Source organism: Hippoglossus stenolepis, chromosome 2, assembly GCF_022539355.2.
Source record: "Hippoglossus stenolepis isolate QCI-W04-F060 chromosome 2, HSTE1.2, whole genome shotgun sequence".
NCBI classification, from domain to species: Eukaryota; Metazoa; Chordata; class Actinopteri; order Pleuronectiformes; family Pleuronectidae; genus Hippoglossus; species Hippoglossus stenolepis.
This window is the reverse complement of record NC_061484.1, coordinates 23,477,309-23,495,878: the sequence shown is the minus strand read 5'-3', so window position 1 is coordinate 23,495,878 and position 18,570 is coordinate 23,477,309. Positions and strand designations below refer to the sequence as shown.

Here is an 18,570-nt window from a genome sequence, read left to right as displayed (position 1 = left end):
CAAAGGTGACATTTTTTAAATTATTTTAATGGTGTCTGTGTGTAGGATGTAGTGCCATCTAGAGGTGGGTTTGCAGACTGCAACCAACTAAACAACCCTGCCCTGACCCAAGCATGGAGTGAAACATATGGTGGCCAGATTACGTCGAAATGTGTAAGCACTCTATAGAGCAAACGTCTGTTCCGGGCTACTGCAGTATGGCGGGCCCCATGAAAGAGGACCCGCTCCTAAAGAAAACGCAACAGTTTTGCACTAATGAAAACATAAACTTGAAAGAATAGAGCCCCCTAAATCCTGCAGGCTGCTCCTTTAAGTCCAGCTTTCCTGTGACTCCAGTGGCGACATCAGTCTGAGAGACCCTGTTCTGTGGGAGGTCCATGGAAAACAGTCGGCCATTCTGTTGTGTGCTTTCCATTTGGCCGTTGAAACTCCACGAAGGCGTCGCTGAAGGATCAGCTGATGCAGACGAGGGGTGCCGCATTCCAGCCCGGGCACCTCATAGCTAGGAGCTGCGCCAACAAGGCAGCCTCATCATGCAGCCCAGACTCCCTCCCCCCCTCCATCTCCACCTATATGACATCCTCCCTTGGCCGTTCAGAAGTACTTCAAGCTGTTCAGCTCACAATCTGTTCCCGCTCTCCTGTTTCTCATGTTATCTCAGTCCACATTACAAAGACTCTCTTTATGTCTCAGTGGAACGTTCACCTCAGTCACTCATACGTTTTCTTGCCGTCAGTATCAAAGCTGACTATTGTATTTCTTTTCTCCTGGACCTCCTGGATTCTTTTTATGTGCCTTTTATTCTCAGCCACACATGTATTTGAGTGTGTGTTAAAACCTGTGCCTGCTAAATTTGACCGTTTCCCTTTGCTTCCTTTGGTCTCACTGTCACTTTTCTTTCTTAGTCAGTTTTTTTTTTTTTCTTCAGTACCTCCATCTGTCACGTCTGTGTCTCAGTCCCAATCTTGCTCCTCCTCAGCGTTCCCAAAGGGAGCCTTACACAAAGACGACAGAGTCTTCTTCTCCACCAGCTTTTCTGCTAGTCGGGCTGTATCATGCTGCTTTGTGATGTTTGGGGGCAAAGTTCTTTTGAAGTGTGTTAGAGCTTCCTTGCAAAAGGAAAGGCAAGTTTCTGTGCACGTGGGGGATGGGGGCTGAATAGCCTTGTGTGTGTGCTTTCAAAACTCTCTGATATACTACAGTTTGGAGTAAATGTGGATACTCTGACCAGGTTCCATTTCTTTCTGCTTCTGGACAGCACTATCAGCCCCTGCCACCTTAGCCGCTATTCACGAGACGCGTTATCTGACACTGGGCAGATTGAGACACACTGGACGGCTTTCTTTGTGTGAATGCATGTGGGGTAGAGCATATTTTATGAGCCTGTGTGTTTGGGTGCATGCATGTGCATCTGCGTGTGTAAAATGTGGATTGTGATACAGCGGGGATCTGGTGTTATATGATGTCTAAAGTGACATGAGAGGACATGCATGGGATAAGATGGATTGTCAGGCTTTCTGAGGGTGCAACGGGAACCGGAGGCCCCATTCAGGGTTAATGTCTCATTAGAAAAGCCTATTTATTTTACATTACACGTCCTGATTAGCAGCGTGACACGGGTCGCTCACGACACATGACTTGTGTGGCAAACAGCCAGTTTGACAGACAGCATGCAGCCCCGCGCTCCCCCTGCAAGAAGACATCTGTGAGCCTCAGCAGCATTGCCAACATCACAGCACACAGCAGATTGTAAATGTTATCAGTCCTGTCAGGTTGAGTCTATATTTGTCTCTGATATAGGCTCACGGTGCTCAATGAACAGTATTATGACAAAATACAACAGCGGGCCGTGGTGTTGACCAGAGATCTGACAAATCCTGGTCAGCCATCGAGCTGTTAACTGGTCAGAGCTTTTGTGACCACAGTCCCCTTCACTCTTCCTGCACCAAACAGCTCGGCTTTGGCCGTTTCCTTGTGGGACATCACCCCCTGGTGTCTGGTATGCAGGTGTCTAATCTGGGCTGATCCCTTTGTTCCCCATGTTTGGCAACGGTAGAAGCCCCTCGCTGGTCTGGGAAGCAGAGATGGCATTCCAGCAGCTCTCCATAATCCTCTGTCGGAAGTCCAGTAGACGAATGGCTGGTGTTGATAAAACATGCTCCCAGTGGAATTTTACAGTTTGGGGATGTTCAATTCTTTGTTGTTGTGTGTGGGGAGAAGAGCAGTGCACTTTGTGCTGCTCCAGGCAAGAAGCAGAACTTTCTATTGTAGATTTGAGTCTGAAGAGTTGTTGGACTATTTCATCTGCAAAACTGTGTCACTGAAACATGTATCAATCCTAAAAAGTTACTTTTAGACGTGTTATCATATTTCTGTTCCCACAGTTTACACTTATTTTATGGATCACACATAAACTCTAAATTTAATCGCCTGTACCTAGATGCATTGTCATTCAGTTAAAATATTGTATTTGCCATAATATGCATTGAACTTGAATACAATTGCGTAGAAGAAGAGCCTGGAAAAATGATAATTTCTGCATGAAGACAAAAGGGAATGAGAAAAGGAAATAAGATGAAACATGCGTTAACATTTTTTTTAGTGTTCTGGTTTCTACTTTTCATTTACGGGAACATTTATTCAGTAGATCTAAACTCAAACACTATGATTCTGGTAATGATTGGGTTAGAGTATGTAATTCATGTAAAATTAACCCTTACAGGAACTTAACCCAGGTTGGGTGTCACTGCTGTGCAATTACCCTCTCTATACTTTTAATGATAAAGGATTTTAAGGATTTAATGGCTCGGATAATACTCCTAAATAATATTCTAAAAAATGTATGGTGTTATTCTCCTATAGGTGCTCATCCGTGTCATCGACACCAACAACCACCGGCCTCAGTTCTCGCAGGAGACGTACTTCGTGAACGTCCCTGAAGACAAACCAACGGGGAGCGAGGTCATGCAGATCAGCGCCACAGACAGAGACGAGAAGAATAAACTGACCTTCACGCTCCTGAGCAGCACCGATCCATTCAGCCTGAGGAAGTTCAGACTCGACCCGGGAACGGGCATTCTGTACACCGTTGAGCCACTGGACCACGAGACGATGCATCATCACATCCTTACTGTCATGGTAGGAATCAATGAGAACTGTTTCACAATAGTCTGTTTAGTTCCTACATGTGGTTTAATGGAGTTTTGCTGATGTTTGCTTCATTAGAAAATGAAACATCCATGAAATTAAGTTTGTATATTTAATGCGTTCCCAAATATGAATAATTAGTTGCTTTTTGACGTTCAGGAAAGAATTATCCCTTGGGGGTTCTCACACTCTGCCTCTCTCTTTCTAAATACCCTTTTCTCTAGGTTCGAGACCAGGACATCCCAGTAAAGAGGAACCTCGTGCGTGTGATTGTCAACGTGGAGGACTCCAATGACAATGCACCGTGGTTTATAGGCGCACCTTACTCCGGTCGTGTGTTCGAGTCCGCTGCCGTAGGCTCGGCCGTGCTTCAGGTCTCAGCTCTCGACAAAGACAAGGGCCATAACGCAGAGATCGTCTACAGCATCGAATCAGGTACATATACACAAAGACGCTGTTCCACTCCGTCAAGCCACTGTTTCCCCACTTTTCTCCCACAGCAGAAAGCTTTCATTGTAAAATAATGCAAATGAAATCAGCTAGTAAAAAATGCATGAGTCATGTTGAGTCCTGCTGCCCACTCTATCTCCATCATGAATGGAATATTTTACAAAGACGAGGAGAATATTGAAGACTTTGTGTAGAGGTTCTTCAAATGCGTGGGAGATGAGCAGATTCCCCCCCTCAGAATTTCCCACAATGCTATTCTGCGACAGTAAGCAGTTATATGAGAACAAGATTTTTTGTTTTGAATGCATGCATACTTAAAATGGGTTGGATGACTTATTCTAATTGAACAGTAGCTTGCTCATCAAAAACATCTTCCTGGTACAACACAGAAAATAAAAGTTTTTTTATGCCTTCGCGCAGACGTCAGCCAGCGGCTTTATGTTTTCAGGTTGTCCGTCCGTCTGCTTCTTGTCAACAATATCTCCATCTCAGTGTGCATTGATTTATCTTTTCCTAAACACATTATTCTTTTGTCTTCCCCGTCTCACAGGAAATGTTGCAAATTCCTTGGCCATCGACCCTGTTCTTGGAACAATCTCAGTCGCCAAAGAGCTCGATCGCCGCAGCCAGACCCAGTTTGAACTTACAGTTAAGGCGTCTGATAATGGAATACCTCCCCTGTCAACTACAGCCACTGTACATATTGTGGTCACAGTTTCTGATAATGCAGCTCCCAGATTCACGGAGAAGGAGTTCTCTGCCGAGATCAGTGAATCCGCCCATCCAGGAAGTTTTGTGAGCTTGGTCTCAGCTGTCAGCCAGTCGTCTATCTTCTATCAAATAAAAGCTGGCAACATCAACAACGCCTTCAACATAAACCCAAACTCTGGAGTGGTTGTGACCCAGGGGGCTTTAGATTACGAGACCACCTCTCAATATAGTCTCATCATACAGGGCACCAACATGGCAGGAATCGCCAGCAACACAACACTTCAGATTCATCTAAAGGACGAGAACGACAATGCTCCAATCTTCCTCCAGAGGGAATTCAAAGGAGTGATCAGCGAGTCGGCTCCCGTCAACAGTGTTGTCCTCACCCATGAAAACACTCCTTTCGTCATCCGCGCCTCTGATGCCGACTGTGACCAGAACGCCATGCTCATCTATCAAATCGTCGAACCATTTGCTCACAACTATTTTGCCATTGACTCGAGCACCGGAGCCATCAGAAGCACAACAGCTTTGGATTATGAACAGAGGAGCGTTTTCCACTTCACAGTCCAGGTCCATGATCTAGGAATGCCACGCCTGTTTGCAGAGACGGCGGCCAATGTGACCATTGAAGTCATCGATGTTAATGACTGCTCACCAGTTTACAGCCAAGAAGTGTATGAGACCACTGTCATAGTGCCAACATACAAAGGGGTGGAAGTCATTCAAATCAACGCGACAGACTCAGACTCTGGGCCCAACTCAAAACTTCTCTTCTCCATCTCTGAGGGTAACATCGGCGATAAATTTAGGATTGACCCGGTCACAAGCATAATCTCTATTCAGAATGTCACACATTTGAGGAGCCGGTATGAATTAAAGGTCAGAGTGTCAGATGGTAGATTTGCCACTGTTGCAACGGTAAAGATAAATGTGAAAGAAAACAAGGAGAGCAAGCTGAAGTTCACCAGGGAGTCCTACAAAGCCTTTGTTCCAGAAAACTCACGTCAGAAGAAAACTCTAGCGGTCATCGCCGTTGTGGGGAACCAGGTGAACGAGCCCTTGTTCTTTAAAATTCTGAACCCAGACAGCAGGTTTGTAATCAGCCGCACATCTGGAGTAATCTCAACCACTGGAATTCCATTCGATCGCGAGGCACAGGACACGTTTATTATCATCGTTGAGGTCACCAGAGAGGACCAATCTGCAGATGGGGCTCATGTTGTCGTAACCGTGACAGTGGAGGATGTCAATGACAACAAACCCATGTTTGTGAACCTTCCTTATCACGCCCTGGTTCAGATGGACGCGGAGGTCGGCCAGGTCATCAGACAGGTCACAGCAGTGGACAAGGACATGGGTTCAAATGCAGAAGTCAGTTATTACCTGAAGGAGCATCAGGAGCACTTTCAAATTAGCCCCTCCGGTGAAATTTCCCTCAAAAGCAAATTTGACAAAGAGTCCCTCAACAAAGACTTTGTTATTGTTGTCACGGCAAAAGATAATGGAGAGACGGTTCTCTCGGCTGAAGTAGACGTGCCAATAACCGTGGTGAACAAAGCAATGCCTATATTTGAGAAGCCCTTTTACAGCATTGAAATCCCTGAAAACATTCAGTTACACACACCAGTGCTTCACGTACAGGCCAACGATTCCGAGAGTCCTCGTATCGTGTACACCATCTCTGAAGGAGATCCTTTCAAACAGTTCTCCATCGATTTCAACACAGGTGTTATTCATGTGATTCAGCCATTGGACTTTGAGACACATCCTGCTTATAAGTTAAATGTAAGAGCCACAGACTCTCTGACTGGAGCACAGTCAGAGGTATTTGTTGATATCATACTGGAAGACGTGAATGATAATGCCCCTGTGTTCCTGTCAAAGTCCTATTACGCCAATGTTTCTGAGGCCTCTGTCATTGGTATCTCAGTTTTGCAAGTTGACGCCAAAGACTCAGACACTGGCCATAACCAAGAAGTGTTCTTTCAGTTGGTGGAGGAAAAGGGGAAAAGCTCGGATTATTTCACCATCGATCGTGACACAGGAACAATCACGATAGCTCAAATGCTTGATTGTGAGGAAATCCCGCAGCACAAGTTGCGAGTCCGCGTGGTGGACGGAGGTGTTCCAGCGCTCTCCAGTGATGTCATCGTGACGATAGACGTCATGGACCTAAACGACAATGCTCCAACCTTCACAGAGCCCACTTACAAAACTACCATCAGCGAATTGGCCCCACGTGGACACTTCATCACCCAAGTCCAAGCGTCAGATGCCGACAGCTCAGACTCAAATAATTTGGAATTCTCAATCTTATCCGGGAATGAAGAGCAGAACTTTGCCATTGACAAGCGCACGGGCGCCATCGTCATTTCCAACCACCGGAGGCCACACATGCAGCCTCTTTACAACCTCAACATATCAGTGTCTGACGGCGTGTTCAGAAGCTCGTGCCTCGTCGTGGTCACAGTTATCGGTGCCAACTTCCACAACCCGACCTTCTTGCAGTCTGACTATGTAGTAGAGCTTGTTGAAAACTCCCCCGCTGGCACTTTGGTAGCAGAGGCGAAGGCAACAGATGACGATGACGGCATTTACGGGCAAATAACGTACCAGATTGTCAATGACTTTGCCAAAGACAAGTTTGCCATCAATGACAATGGAGAGATTTTCACTCTAGAGAGCCTTGACCGTGAGACTGCCGTTGAGAAAGTTATTCCTATTTCTCTCGTAGCTAAAGACGGCGGTGGAAAAGTTGGCTTTTGTGTTGTCAATGTCATTCTCACAGATGTCAATGACAATGCCCCACAGTTCAGAGCAGCCGAGTACAAAGCCACCATTGCATCAGATGTTCCAAGGGGAACCTCAGTGATAAAAATTGCTGCCTCAGACATGGATGAGGGAAACAATGCTGACATTCAGTATTCAATCGAGGCAGATGTTGAGAATGTGGAGGAGAATTTTGAAATCCACCTGACCTCTGGAGTCATCGTAACCAGAGAGAGTCTCATCGGGCTTGAAAATGAACTTTACGCATTCTTTGTGAGGGCGAAGGACACAGGGAATCCATCCAAACATTCACTTGTGCAGGTTTACATCAAGATTGTCGCACCAGAGACCCCAATTCCCAAATTTGCTGAACCCCATTACCGTTACACGATCGCTGAAGACCTTCCCATTGGCACGGAGATCGATGTGATTCAGGCAGAGAGCGAGCAACAGGTCGTCTACAGCCTCGTGAAGGGAAACACTCCCGAGAGCAACGAAGATGAGGTGTTTGTTGTCGACAGAGACAGTGGAGCCTTGAAACTTCAGAAGAGCCTCGACCATGAGACGACCAAATGGTACCAACTTGCTTTGCTCGCTCAGACCAAACACGAGAATTACGAGATAGTTGCATCGGTAATCATCAACATCCAAGTGAAAGACCTGAATGATAACAAGCCCGCCTTTGAGTCGGACCCTTACGAGGCTGTCGTTGTGGAGAACCTTCCAAGCGGGACTCAAGTGATCCAGGTCAAAGCCACCGACCTCGACTCCGGAACCAACGGCCATGTCGTCTACAGCCTCGATCCCAAGCAGAACTCGCAGGACATCTCTGAGCTGTTTGCTGTTAACAGTGAAACCGGATGGGTGACCACGTTAAAAGAGCTCGACCGCGAAAAGATGAACAAATACGCAGTTTCCGTCCTGGCCACAGACCAAGGGGATAAGGTCCAACACACCACCGGCACCACAGTGGAGGTAATGGTCGCCGATGTGAACGACAACCCGCCTCGCTTCACCGCAGAGATCTACAAAGGCACCGTGAGTGAAGATGACCCTCCCGGCGGGGTGATCGCCATCCTCAGCACCACGGATGACGATTCTGAGGACATCAACAAACAAGTGAACTACTTCATCACAGGTGGGCATTTATTATTCTGCAAAAATAGATGATAAGCGAGTGCAAAGAGTTTACTCCCGACTCATTTGTGTAACTGTTTTTACATAAACAGAGCTGGCGGGGGGATTATCCATTTATGCTACTTAATGCGATGATAATATCTCATCTTTGAAACATTACACAGTCCTATTATCTGTTAGCAGTCTTGAGTTATTGCCTGATTTGCCCAAGCTCAAGGCAAATATTTAGGTCATCATAATACAGAAATGTATAATTATCTGAATAATGCTTTGAAATAGGCAGGGGGGGAAAATACTTCCTCTGGTGCTAATTAGCAAGTGGGAATAAATATGCCAAGTGTGGAAATATAAAGAGGACTCGGGAACCAGCGCTGTTATTTGTTCGTTTACATTGTTCAACATCCTGTTGTCTTTGGTTGGAAGGATTGCTTGTGTTACCAAACATTTAGCAGCAAGGATTTGCGTTTTTTTAAAGTAGAGCTGAATACCTAGATGATTATTTTAAATTGATATTTAGTGGGATTGAGTTTTAAATTGTGCACATATCCTTGTCCTTATCCTTGTGTGTATTTAATGAGTCAGGCTGCTTCTTGCCTCTAAGTTGATGATCATTCTAAAGTGGTGCTCTCTTTTCAACGCCAAACAGGAGGAGACCTACTTGGCCAATTTGCCATCGAGCACATTCAGAACGAATGGAAGGTCTCTGTCAGGAAGCCCTTGGACCGTGAAGAGAAGGACAATTATCTCCTTAACATTACCGCCAGTGATGGCATCTTCACTGCCAAAGCCACCGTGGAGGTCAAGGTGCTGGATGCCAACGACAACAGCCCCGTATGCGAAAAGGTAGTAATTTCCTTCCCCCGAGTTGAGTGTGTGCAATTTTAAGTAGTTAATTTCAGTTCTTGTGTCCTCTTCATCCTAGCAGTCCCTTTAATTTCTTACCCGTCTTGCTCCATCCGTCCCCCAGTCTCTATACAGTGAGAGCGTCCCAGAGGACTCCCCCGCCGGCCGGCTCATCTTGCAGGTTTCTGCCACAGACGCGGACATTCGCTCAAACGCCCAAATCTTCTTCGAGCTCCAGGGAGTTGGATCAGAATTGTTCGTCGTTGACTCCGATACAGGTTTGTAGGAGTAATGTGTGATGTTTTAAGGCCACTGTAAAATCGTGATTTGGAATACTTTCATTATATATTCCATTTGATTCACTTGGCTTTTCTTTCCTGCTGAAGCCATCTGTGTCCTCAGCCATTGTGTCAGATTTCATTCCAGCTGTGCTGCAGGTTATTTTGATTTCTAGGAAGCTGTATGTGGGACACTCGTGTTAAAGGCTTTCATCGAACACACATGGCTTTTTCTGCAGCTCAGCCGCAGTCTCACATTCTAACACTTTTAAGATCCGGGGCCTCTGATCTCTCGGCAAGCTGTTAGGTTTTTATAGTTGTGTCTCTCTGTGTGCAAATCATTACCAGCCATGAAGGAGGCAATGAGTTTTCTTTTGCCCAGTTGTTATTTACTTATTCCTTTCTAAAAAAGCCAAGAACATTCCCCCTGCAGGGCAACTGAAAGACCCATAGTGGCACTAGTAATATTATTACAGAGTTACACTTAAATTGAATTTATGGCTGCTATACTTCTGGCCTTCAAATAATTTCTTCTGAGGGACCTTCTAAATCAGACACCCCAGCTGGCCTCTGGGACGACAAAAAGGAGGAAGAAGGGGAAGGAAAAACAATACCAGTTAATCACAGCGGACTTGTTTTCGAAAATAAATGCAAAGAAAAATCATTAAAGGGCAAAACAAACTAGGCCAGTAGATTTAAACGGCTATACACCACATCTGCGGCTGTATAAAATCCCTTAGTAATGGCAAAAATTGACACCAAGGCAGATACTAAGGCCAATAATGCCGTCCAGCTGTATATTTGGCAAACATCAATACTGGGTTTCTAGCAGCAGGGCTACTGTTACGTTGAGGGTTTTATATATTTTCCCAGTGCAGTGTAGTGGGATTATTGCAGATGAGGACAGCCAAGACGCTCTGGAGTTTTCCAGAATGTTTGCTGCTTCACTTCCAAGGTGGTTTCAGCTGCCAGAACCCTTCTGTCTTTGGCTTTCTCTCTCTCCTCTTGTGAGTCAATTACTTATTTATTCCCCTCTCTCCTCTCTCTTGAAAGCCATTAGTTGTTAGATGCTTTTCACTTGTTTAGTAGAAAGTAGACAAGGGGGCTACAGTGCTGTAGAGTACACACGCTGTGCTCTTTTAATCTCTGTCTCTAGATTAATTGCATACACAGATTTAATTTTTTGTCTGTGAGGGGAACGGCTTTGATGCTTTTATTTTTTATGTCAAACGACATCCCTCTGCTCCCAGAAGAGCGCATGTCTCTGTGTGTTTTGTACAAACGAGTACTGTCTCACCTCCAGGGGAACTGAAGACCTCGCAGCCCCTGGACCGGGAGGAGCAGGACATGCACAGGTTCAAAGTGCGGGCAGTGGACGGAGGCGGGCGATACTGCGAGGCCGACATCCACATCGCTGTGGAGGACGTCAACGACAACCCGCCGCAGTTCTCATCCGACCCCTACAGCATCACGGTCTTCGAGAACACAGAGACGGGCACGTATATGGCGAAACTGCAGGCCAATGATGTCGACACTGGTGAGGAAATCTTTAATTCACAATGCACAGTATTTCCACAACCTTGTGCTTCCACAAGGAAACTAAATCAGTCTATCATTTAAAGACATTTATTGTGTAGCAGGGGCCGTGAATCCAGCACCCAATAGATTTAGTTTACAAATTTTGAAATATTAATGTTCAAAAATAAATTAATCAGGATTATCAAAGCTTTAAAGACTCAAGAAAGCTGTTCTGGTCTTTGCTTTTTCTTTCAGCTGAATTTGTGTATGAGCTTGTATTATCCATAGATTTGAACAGAGCTGAGCTGATTGGACGGCGGAGCGGCTCAAATTTGAATGTGAAGACAGTTATTGGTGGTTTGCCAGCCCCTGGTCTCTGCTGCTGTTCTATGTTCTTTCATGGCACATGTGCAGTTTGATTTCAGAGAGTGACAGAAAAAGAGGAGTCCCTGTATTTCTAGCTCAATTTGCTGACTTAAATATCAACTGCCACCAGCAGATGTAATCAGCTGTAACTACGTCATTCAGCTGAAGTTAGATCTGTGTCTTGCACTGTTTTCAGCTCATTTTTACAGTTTGCATCTGACTTTTTGTTTAAAAGCCGTAACCCAGTTTAAACAGTTGTAAATATGCGTAAGTGTCTCACAGGCAGAAAGTCAGCATCAGCTCTCGTGACTTTGTCCACAAAAAAAACCCAGCACAGTCTTTATTCTGTATATAAGGGAATATATATCCAATACAATCGAATGTCATTCTTTAGAAAAGACTGTATCTAACATAAATGGAGAGTTGTATTAATGTTTCTGTACATAGGAAAATGTCCGACAGAGATGAAGGGAGCAGTAATGACCTAAAAAGTAAAGTTTAAAAAAGGAATGTTTTGCCTTTTGAATCTTACACAATATTTTAAATGTTTACTGCTCACTATCTAAATATAAAACTCACTTACGGCTCTGAAAATAATTTCCTCCTAACCACAGCAAGTCAATTACTAATCGGTATTTTATGATTCCTAAAATATTTATGTAATTTTTCCTGTTTGGAGTGTTGTTTTTTTAGATTTTCGATTTTTAAGTGATACTTTACTGCCCAAGTGCACTGTATGAATAATAAAGTGTCTGAACTTTGCTTTAGACAAACTTTACAGATGCTGGAGGCTCTCAGGTAAATCAGCTCCCATTCAGCTGTAGATCCTGCTGAGGCCAGAGAAAGTTAATTATGAGTCAATAAACTCACCAATGCCATTACATTATGCTTAAAATGCAATTAGCGGCGTTGCATTGCTCAAAGTCAGTGTATAATATAGCATTATAATTCAAGAATACTTTAAACAGGCTTTTAGCATCACGGTGTGCTCTCTGCATATGTATCTTGGTTCAGTGCTGACTAACAACACACAGGTTATTATCTTTCCATTATGCATTATACTAAATGGCACGAGGGAGGGATAACAAATGTGGAATTTCATGAATGATAAACCCCTCAAATTAAAAGCTCCATTACACTCTAATGAAATTCTTCTCTCTTCGAGCTGAATTCTCAAAAGGGATGATTGCAATTTTCCGTTCGCCTGGTGCAAAGCCGCGGGGCCTCGTATGTGTCTCTAGCGTCTTCACCTTTCAGCGAGCATCGCCAGCCGCCGAGGGGTTTACACGTGGATACGACTGAAACCACGCAGTTTTAACAGTCGCTTTAACTCCTCGGGACTTTATCCTGGGAACTATTGAACCTGCCGCTCCAGATTACACCTTTAGTTTAGTGGAGCACGACATTCCTTGCTTGAGGAACCATTTCAGCATGTTCCCTGTCAGAGAATTAAACGCACTCGCTTTCTATTTCCCTCTTCTTCTTTTTCCCCGGTCCTTCATTTTGGCTGGACTGACAGCTTGACAGAGTGAAAGGGATGCCAGAATTAGGTCCCCTCAGAGAGAAACGTTAAATGGTAAAAAAAAAAGGAAAGAGCCGGTATTGAGACATTTCTTCCCAGAGGCTTTGCTGGCACAAAATGTTTCGCATTTTGAATATCAAGGATAAGGATACCCGAAGGAAGGGTGGGGAAAAAAGGTGCTCCCTGCAGTTTCGCCAGGAGCAATAATTATTTAGAGCCACGCTGAGTGAAAGCAGAGGGGGATTTGATTAGTATTTCTCTCGCACACTTGGGCATCACACACATTGAAGCTTCGGTCTCTTATTTTTTTTGATTTAGGCTCAAGCTGGAATCTGTTTGGCAAGTCCCAGACAGACATGTACAAGAAGAAAATATGCGTTGTAGCTTTGACCCAGTTCACTCAGGCTCCGCTCAACTGTCTCTCCCCGCCAGCCATCACAATGCAAAGCCTAATGTATCCCTCCTCCTAAGAGAAAATAGTTTGCTTTATCTTCCATTGATATTTGACGCTGCACATCTCTGTGTGCACTCACTCTTGGCACTAGTTGCTGTGTGCCACTTTGGCTGGAAGACGTTTGATACTTAGCCACATCGCTGCTCCTCCGCTCAGCCGTCTGCTGCTACAGTGTCTGAGCGGCTTATCAGTGTGGAATAGTTATGAACCAGACAGAAAAACAGACTCAGGCTGGTGCCCCTGATCTGTGATAAACTAAAGTTATGCGAGTGCACATTCCTCCTTTGATTGTGCTTTGACCCTTATCGCTCTTCCTGCATCCGAGTGTCTCCTCTTTGCCCTCTGCACTGCCTCGCTGTTGTTGTTGTCCTCGTTCAATCTTTCCCGTTGCTCCACTGTAGACGAATTCAATCAATTTCAGCCGTGTCTACGTTAGTGCTTTGCCAGATTCGAACAAGATCTTGAGAATCTTTCCAATAAATTATTGAAAAAGCTTTAAAAGCAGGGTTTCCGCAGCGTCTGAAGATGTTTTAAAATTCAATAATCTCAATTTGCAGCCTTAAAGAGTCTTAAATATGCTAAAATATCACATATATACTACGTCTTGAATACGTTTACGCTGGTTTTTCTCCACGATACAAATATTTGCACAAAACTACAAACAAAACCAACAAAGAACTGATCATTCATACATGATACATGCTTGGAAACACACGGTCAGAGAGACTATAAATACTGTCTCTTCGAAGGTGTTTCTCCAAAAGGCTACTTCACCTTATTTTAATTTTGGGGAATCGTTGGAGTCCTAAATATTCCTTCATATTTGTTGTACTTGACATCAATTTGAAATTTCACACATTATCGTCTCAAAAAGTGTAAAATCAGCTCAATGAAACCTCCAGAAACCCTGAAACGTTACAACTCTCCCCAAAAATACAAAAAAGATTGCAGTTAGCAGATTTGCATTCAGCAATATAAGAGATTTACATGAGCTGCAACTAAAAATATTCTTATATATATATATCGATTCATTGTTATTAATTAGAAAAGTTTACAAAATATCATCACAGGGTTTAGTTTAAGTTTTTTAATCTAACTTAAAAAGCTAAATCTTCTGTCAATCAAATAATCAGCCCAGCTCCACTTTAATATTACATGTTCCAGGCTTGGGACGTAGATGAGCAAACAATTATAAATTTATGTGAACAAGGGGATATGGCCAATCATGATTAAACTCGAGTCTCTTAAAGGACGATCAAAGCAGATTAAGTTGAAACCATATAAGCAGGGCTCCCTTCCATCGACTCTCCAGCACCATAATGAGAACCGTGGGGGGGGGGGGGCTTACCTGACAAATGGGAATATTATAGCGTATTTCAAATGGGGGCCACCTGCAGGAAGGCATTATGATTATTATTGTGATCCGTCTCTGTCTTGTTGCTGCGAGTGTCTTGCCAGTGGGAGGACGTGAGTTATGAGGACGGAGCGGATTAGACTTTTTTTTATTTTTTACAGCTCCTGTTTATAAGAGGCTGTGTGAAAGATGGATGCTTTGGAATGAGAATAGAAGGATGGGAGTCTGGAATCAATACATCAATATAATAATCAATATGCTTGTTTACGCCCTGTACTTAAAGGAGTATTTCTGTTAATGTGCCCATTACTCTTATTGGTGATGATAACAGTTTATTCACCAGCTTAGTGAGACATGTGTGGTAGGTTAAACAAAATGAAAGGTCAGACACTCAGAGAGGTTGTGAACTAAGAGTTATCACATTATCACTAAAAGGAACATTTGCCAAAATGCATTATAAACATCCATGTAACTTCAATTTCCTTCTTTCTTTCCTTTTTTCCAGGTTTTAACAGCGACATCCTTTACTCATTGGTTGATTCCCTTGATGGGTATTTCTCGATTGACGAGAACACCGGCGTGATGAGCCTGGAGCGCCCCCTGGACCGCGAGGTGCAGTCGGTGTACGAGCTGAAAGCCCGCGCCACCGATCAGGGTTCGCCACGTCTCTCCTCGGTGTGCCAGGTGGTGATCTCTGTCCTGGACATCAACGACAACCCGCCGGTGTTCGAGCACCGGGAGTACACAGCCACGGTGTCGGAGGACGTGGCCGCGGGCACGCAGGTGATCAGAGTGCAGGCCGCCAGCCGGGACACGGAGGCCACTGGAGAGATCACGTACAGCATCATCAGCGGCAATGAGCATGGCATGTTCAGCGTGGAGCCACATACTGGTACGCGGTAGCATTGAATTAACTACTTTTACCAAACAGTCCCCTGAAATCCAATCAAGTTGCACCAAATTTCACACTCGTAGATATCACTCCCCTGAATGTGCCTGATATGCGCCTGGAAGGCATTTGTAAAAATCTTAGTTTTAGTGTTACAGTGCTTCACTGTGGACCGGGTTTAAATATGTAGTAGAATATCTAGAGTCACATCCTCAAACCATTACCTTGTTGTTGAGTCTACACCGTCTGCATTCCTGTCTCAGCTCAGATCGTGACATCAAGGTAAAAAGCCAACAGGGATAAGTGCTATATCCCCGGTGTGTCGACATCTGCAAACAACACAACAACGGCACATAAAACTAACACGTTCACTGAGTTTTACCTGAGTGTCAAAAAGCTAAAACCTTTTGTTTCAGACGGCACCGGGATTATCTTGCTGCATCGCTGTAACGCAGCGCACAAAGAAAAGAGCAGGATACCGTTCTATTGTGTAGCTGCAAGCAGTAGTGCAAGTTAAAGCAGCTGAACCAAGCATAACTTTTGTGTTTCAACTGAGAGTCAGTGACGGAGGACGAATTGACCTGCGGTTTGCAGAAAGTTGAAAAACCTAAAAGTTATGGCAAGAGCAAAAAAAAGGGGAAGACAGGTCACCACTATGTGACATTGCTCTTAACATATTTAGTTCTTTGTGTAGGCATTGTTGTACCATTGTGACAAACTCAAAGAATTCCTGTAATGTGACACCAGCACTTCCTGTCTCTTTGTCCCCAGGTGACATCTTTGTGATCGAGCCACTGGACTTCGAGGTCTCCCACGAGTACTACATCACCATAGAGGCCACAGACGGTGGCTCACCGCCACTCAGCGACATGGCCACCGTGAACATCAACCTGACGGATGTCAACGACAACAGACCCGTCTTCAGCCAGGAGACCTACACGGCCGTCGTCAGCGAGGACACGGAGCTGGGAAAGACCGTGATGGCGGTGAGAACATACACGCTACCTACAAGCTTACATACAGTTTGAGCTTGTTGTGGGGAAATAACACATAACTACTCTAAAAGTGCATCTCTCAGTTTTTAAAACTTTCCCCGAGCTCGACTTGTCTGTTTGTTCACCTTCTCACTCACGTCGTTCATTTACCAAATACACTATCGCATATCTGCACCTGTGGCAAATCACCATCTGGTGGCACAGCTAAATTAAGACCAATGCTCTTCATGCTCTCCGCACCCCTGCTCTCGTGCATTATCCGCCACACATGCTCAGACTGTTTAATTAAGAGGCATTTCACTCATTAAGCCCCTGATGCAAAATAAGACACTTTTTCCATGTTAAATTTTTACTCCATCCATCCCTTTCCACCTCTTCTCCTTTGTCTTATATCTGTTGTGTGATGTACCTGAATATAAATGGGATGCCGGCGATTGTCTCACACATACGAATATCACTGATTTCCCAAAGGATTCCTCTCTATATGAGGCGGGTGGTGGGTTTTTAACCTTGTTAAAATGTGCATCTAGTGTTTTTTACACCATACTAGATATATTATGTAGTGTATATGTGCCTTTTTATTCGGATCCACTCCAAATTTAAATGGGTTCTTTGTTGGGTCAGGCCACACCCCTCCACAAACCCCCTCAACAAAACAATACCTCCCTTGCAAAAGTAATAAACAGTCAACAATTGGATATTTCCACCCTGGAAGTGATTGTCTTAAAAAACAAAAAGACAAATTCAGACATTCAGTATTTCATACGTGATAAAACTAAGAAACCAATCCTGTCAACTTGCAGAGTGGAACTTTCCATAGCAGGGTTTATCTAAATTTAGCCTCATGCTATTAGCGGTTTGACGACGTATTAAAGACGAAGGTACATGTTTCTAATGTTATAGAGAGTGACAGATTCGTTAGTTGATTATTTTCTCTTTCACATTCATCACATTTTTCTAATGTTCTTCTAGAAAACAATCCTGATTATGTAAATCTTCACTGTGAAATACCCAGATTTGTTTTTAATGTGGCAGATAATTATGTGTTCATTAAGGAACCTGTCGCTCTTAGCAAGAGGCTGATTTAGAAAATAGGATTTAGGCCTTTTAATATATCATTTAACATACGATAGGGAAGCCAAAGCATTGGGTTGTCATTTTAATCCCTCATCAGTGGTGTCCAATTGATTAATGTCTTGATTGATTGGCTCCAAGGTGGTGGCGGAGGATCTGGACGGCCCCTCGTACGATCATGTGCGCTTCTCCATCGTGGAGGGGAACCAAGGCAGCCCCTTCACCATCGACCCGGTCCGAGGAGAGCTTAAAGTCGCTCGCCAGCTGGACAGAGAGCGGGTAAGAGCAACAGCAGACAACAATGCTGACTGTACACATAGGCTTAAATCCACAGAGGAACTAATTGCACTCTATGCAGAATCCAATCAGAGTCATGTCAGGCCTAATAGGAAAGCTTGTTTACCGATCTGTGCTGCATTATTGCTCACAAAAGCAGCTTTGCCCATGTATAGTAATTCTCTCTCTTCCCCCAGACTTCAGGGTACACGCTGACGGTGGTGGCTTCGGACAACGGGGTGCCCCCTCTTTCCAGCAGTGCCATGATCAACATCGACATCTCCGACGTCAACGACAACCCGCCCCTTTTCTCCCAGGCCAACTACAGCCTCATTATCCAGGTGAGAGGGGAGATGGGGGGCTGTCTGTGTGGAGAGGATGGAGAATGAGCTAGATGCAAAAGAAAGCAAGAGAGAGGGGGAGGTGCAGGGGAGGGGATTGCAGTGGACACGGAGAGAGGGATTAAGACGGAGGAATAATGGGAGACTCTGCGACTAGAATGTCAAAAAGCAAGTGGGAGGATGGAAGTGAGGAGACGAGAGGAAGGAGGAGGGCGAGGGAATTGAAAGGCAGAGGCTGCATCTTAAGTATAAGAATGCAGATAAAGGATTTATCTGAAAATGTGATGCTGATAATGGATGCATGACTGCAGTAAAGGGAAAATGTGTGAGGATGAGAGAAGTGAACGGAGGTGCACCTGCATCCTTGTTTCAGTCTGTTTAGAAAACTGAAAAAGTAATTTAAGAGAAACTGTGAGGGGGCACGGTCCATGTTGCAAAGAGCT

General features: G+C 44.5%; 1 protein-coding gene across 7 annotated transcripts in view; it reads left to right on the top strand.

Annotated features, from left to right (window-relative positions):
- fat1a (FAT atypical cadherin 1a) overlaps positions 1-18,570 on the top strand; it is a 74,405-nt gene that overhangs the window by 42,213 nt on the left and 13,622 nt on the right. For all 7 annotated transcript variants that reach the window (XR_004697695.2, XR_004697696.2, XM_035168743.2 and 4 more), the window contains 10 exons: positions 2,863-3,138; positions 3,372-3,582; positions 4,148-8,218; positions 8,864-9,060; positions 9,185-9,338; positions 10,642-10,875; positions 15,058-15,444; positions 16,213-16,427; positions 17,652-17,789; positions 17,984-18,127. Coding sequence is in view for 5 of the 7 variants with exons in the window: in XM_035168743.2 (XP_035024634.2) it covers positions 2,863-3,138; positions 3,372-3,582; positions 4,148-8,218; positions 8,864-9,060; positions 9,185-9,338; positions 10,642-10,875; positions 15,058-15,444; positions 16,213-16,427; positions 17,652-17,789; positions 17,984-18,127 (6,027 nt within the window). In the remaining 2 variants the exon portion in view is untranslated. The remainder of the gene's footprint in view (positions 1-2,862; positions 3,139-3,371; positions 3,583-4,147; positions 8,219-8,863; positions 9,061-9,184; positions 9,339-10,641; positions 10,876-15,057; positions 15,445-16,212; positions 16,428-17,651; positions 17,790-17,983; positions 18,128-18,570) is intronic.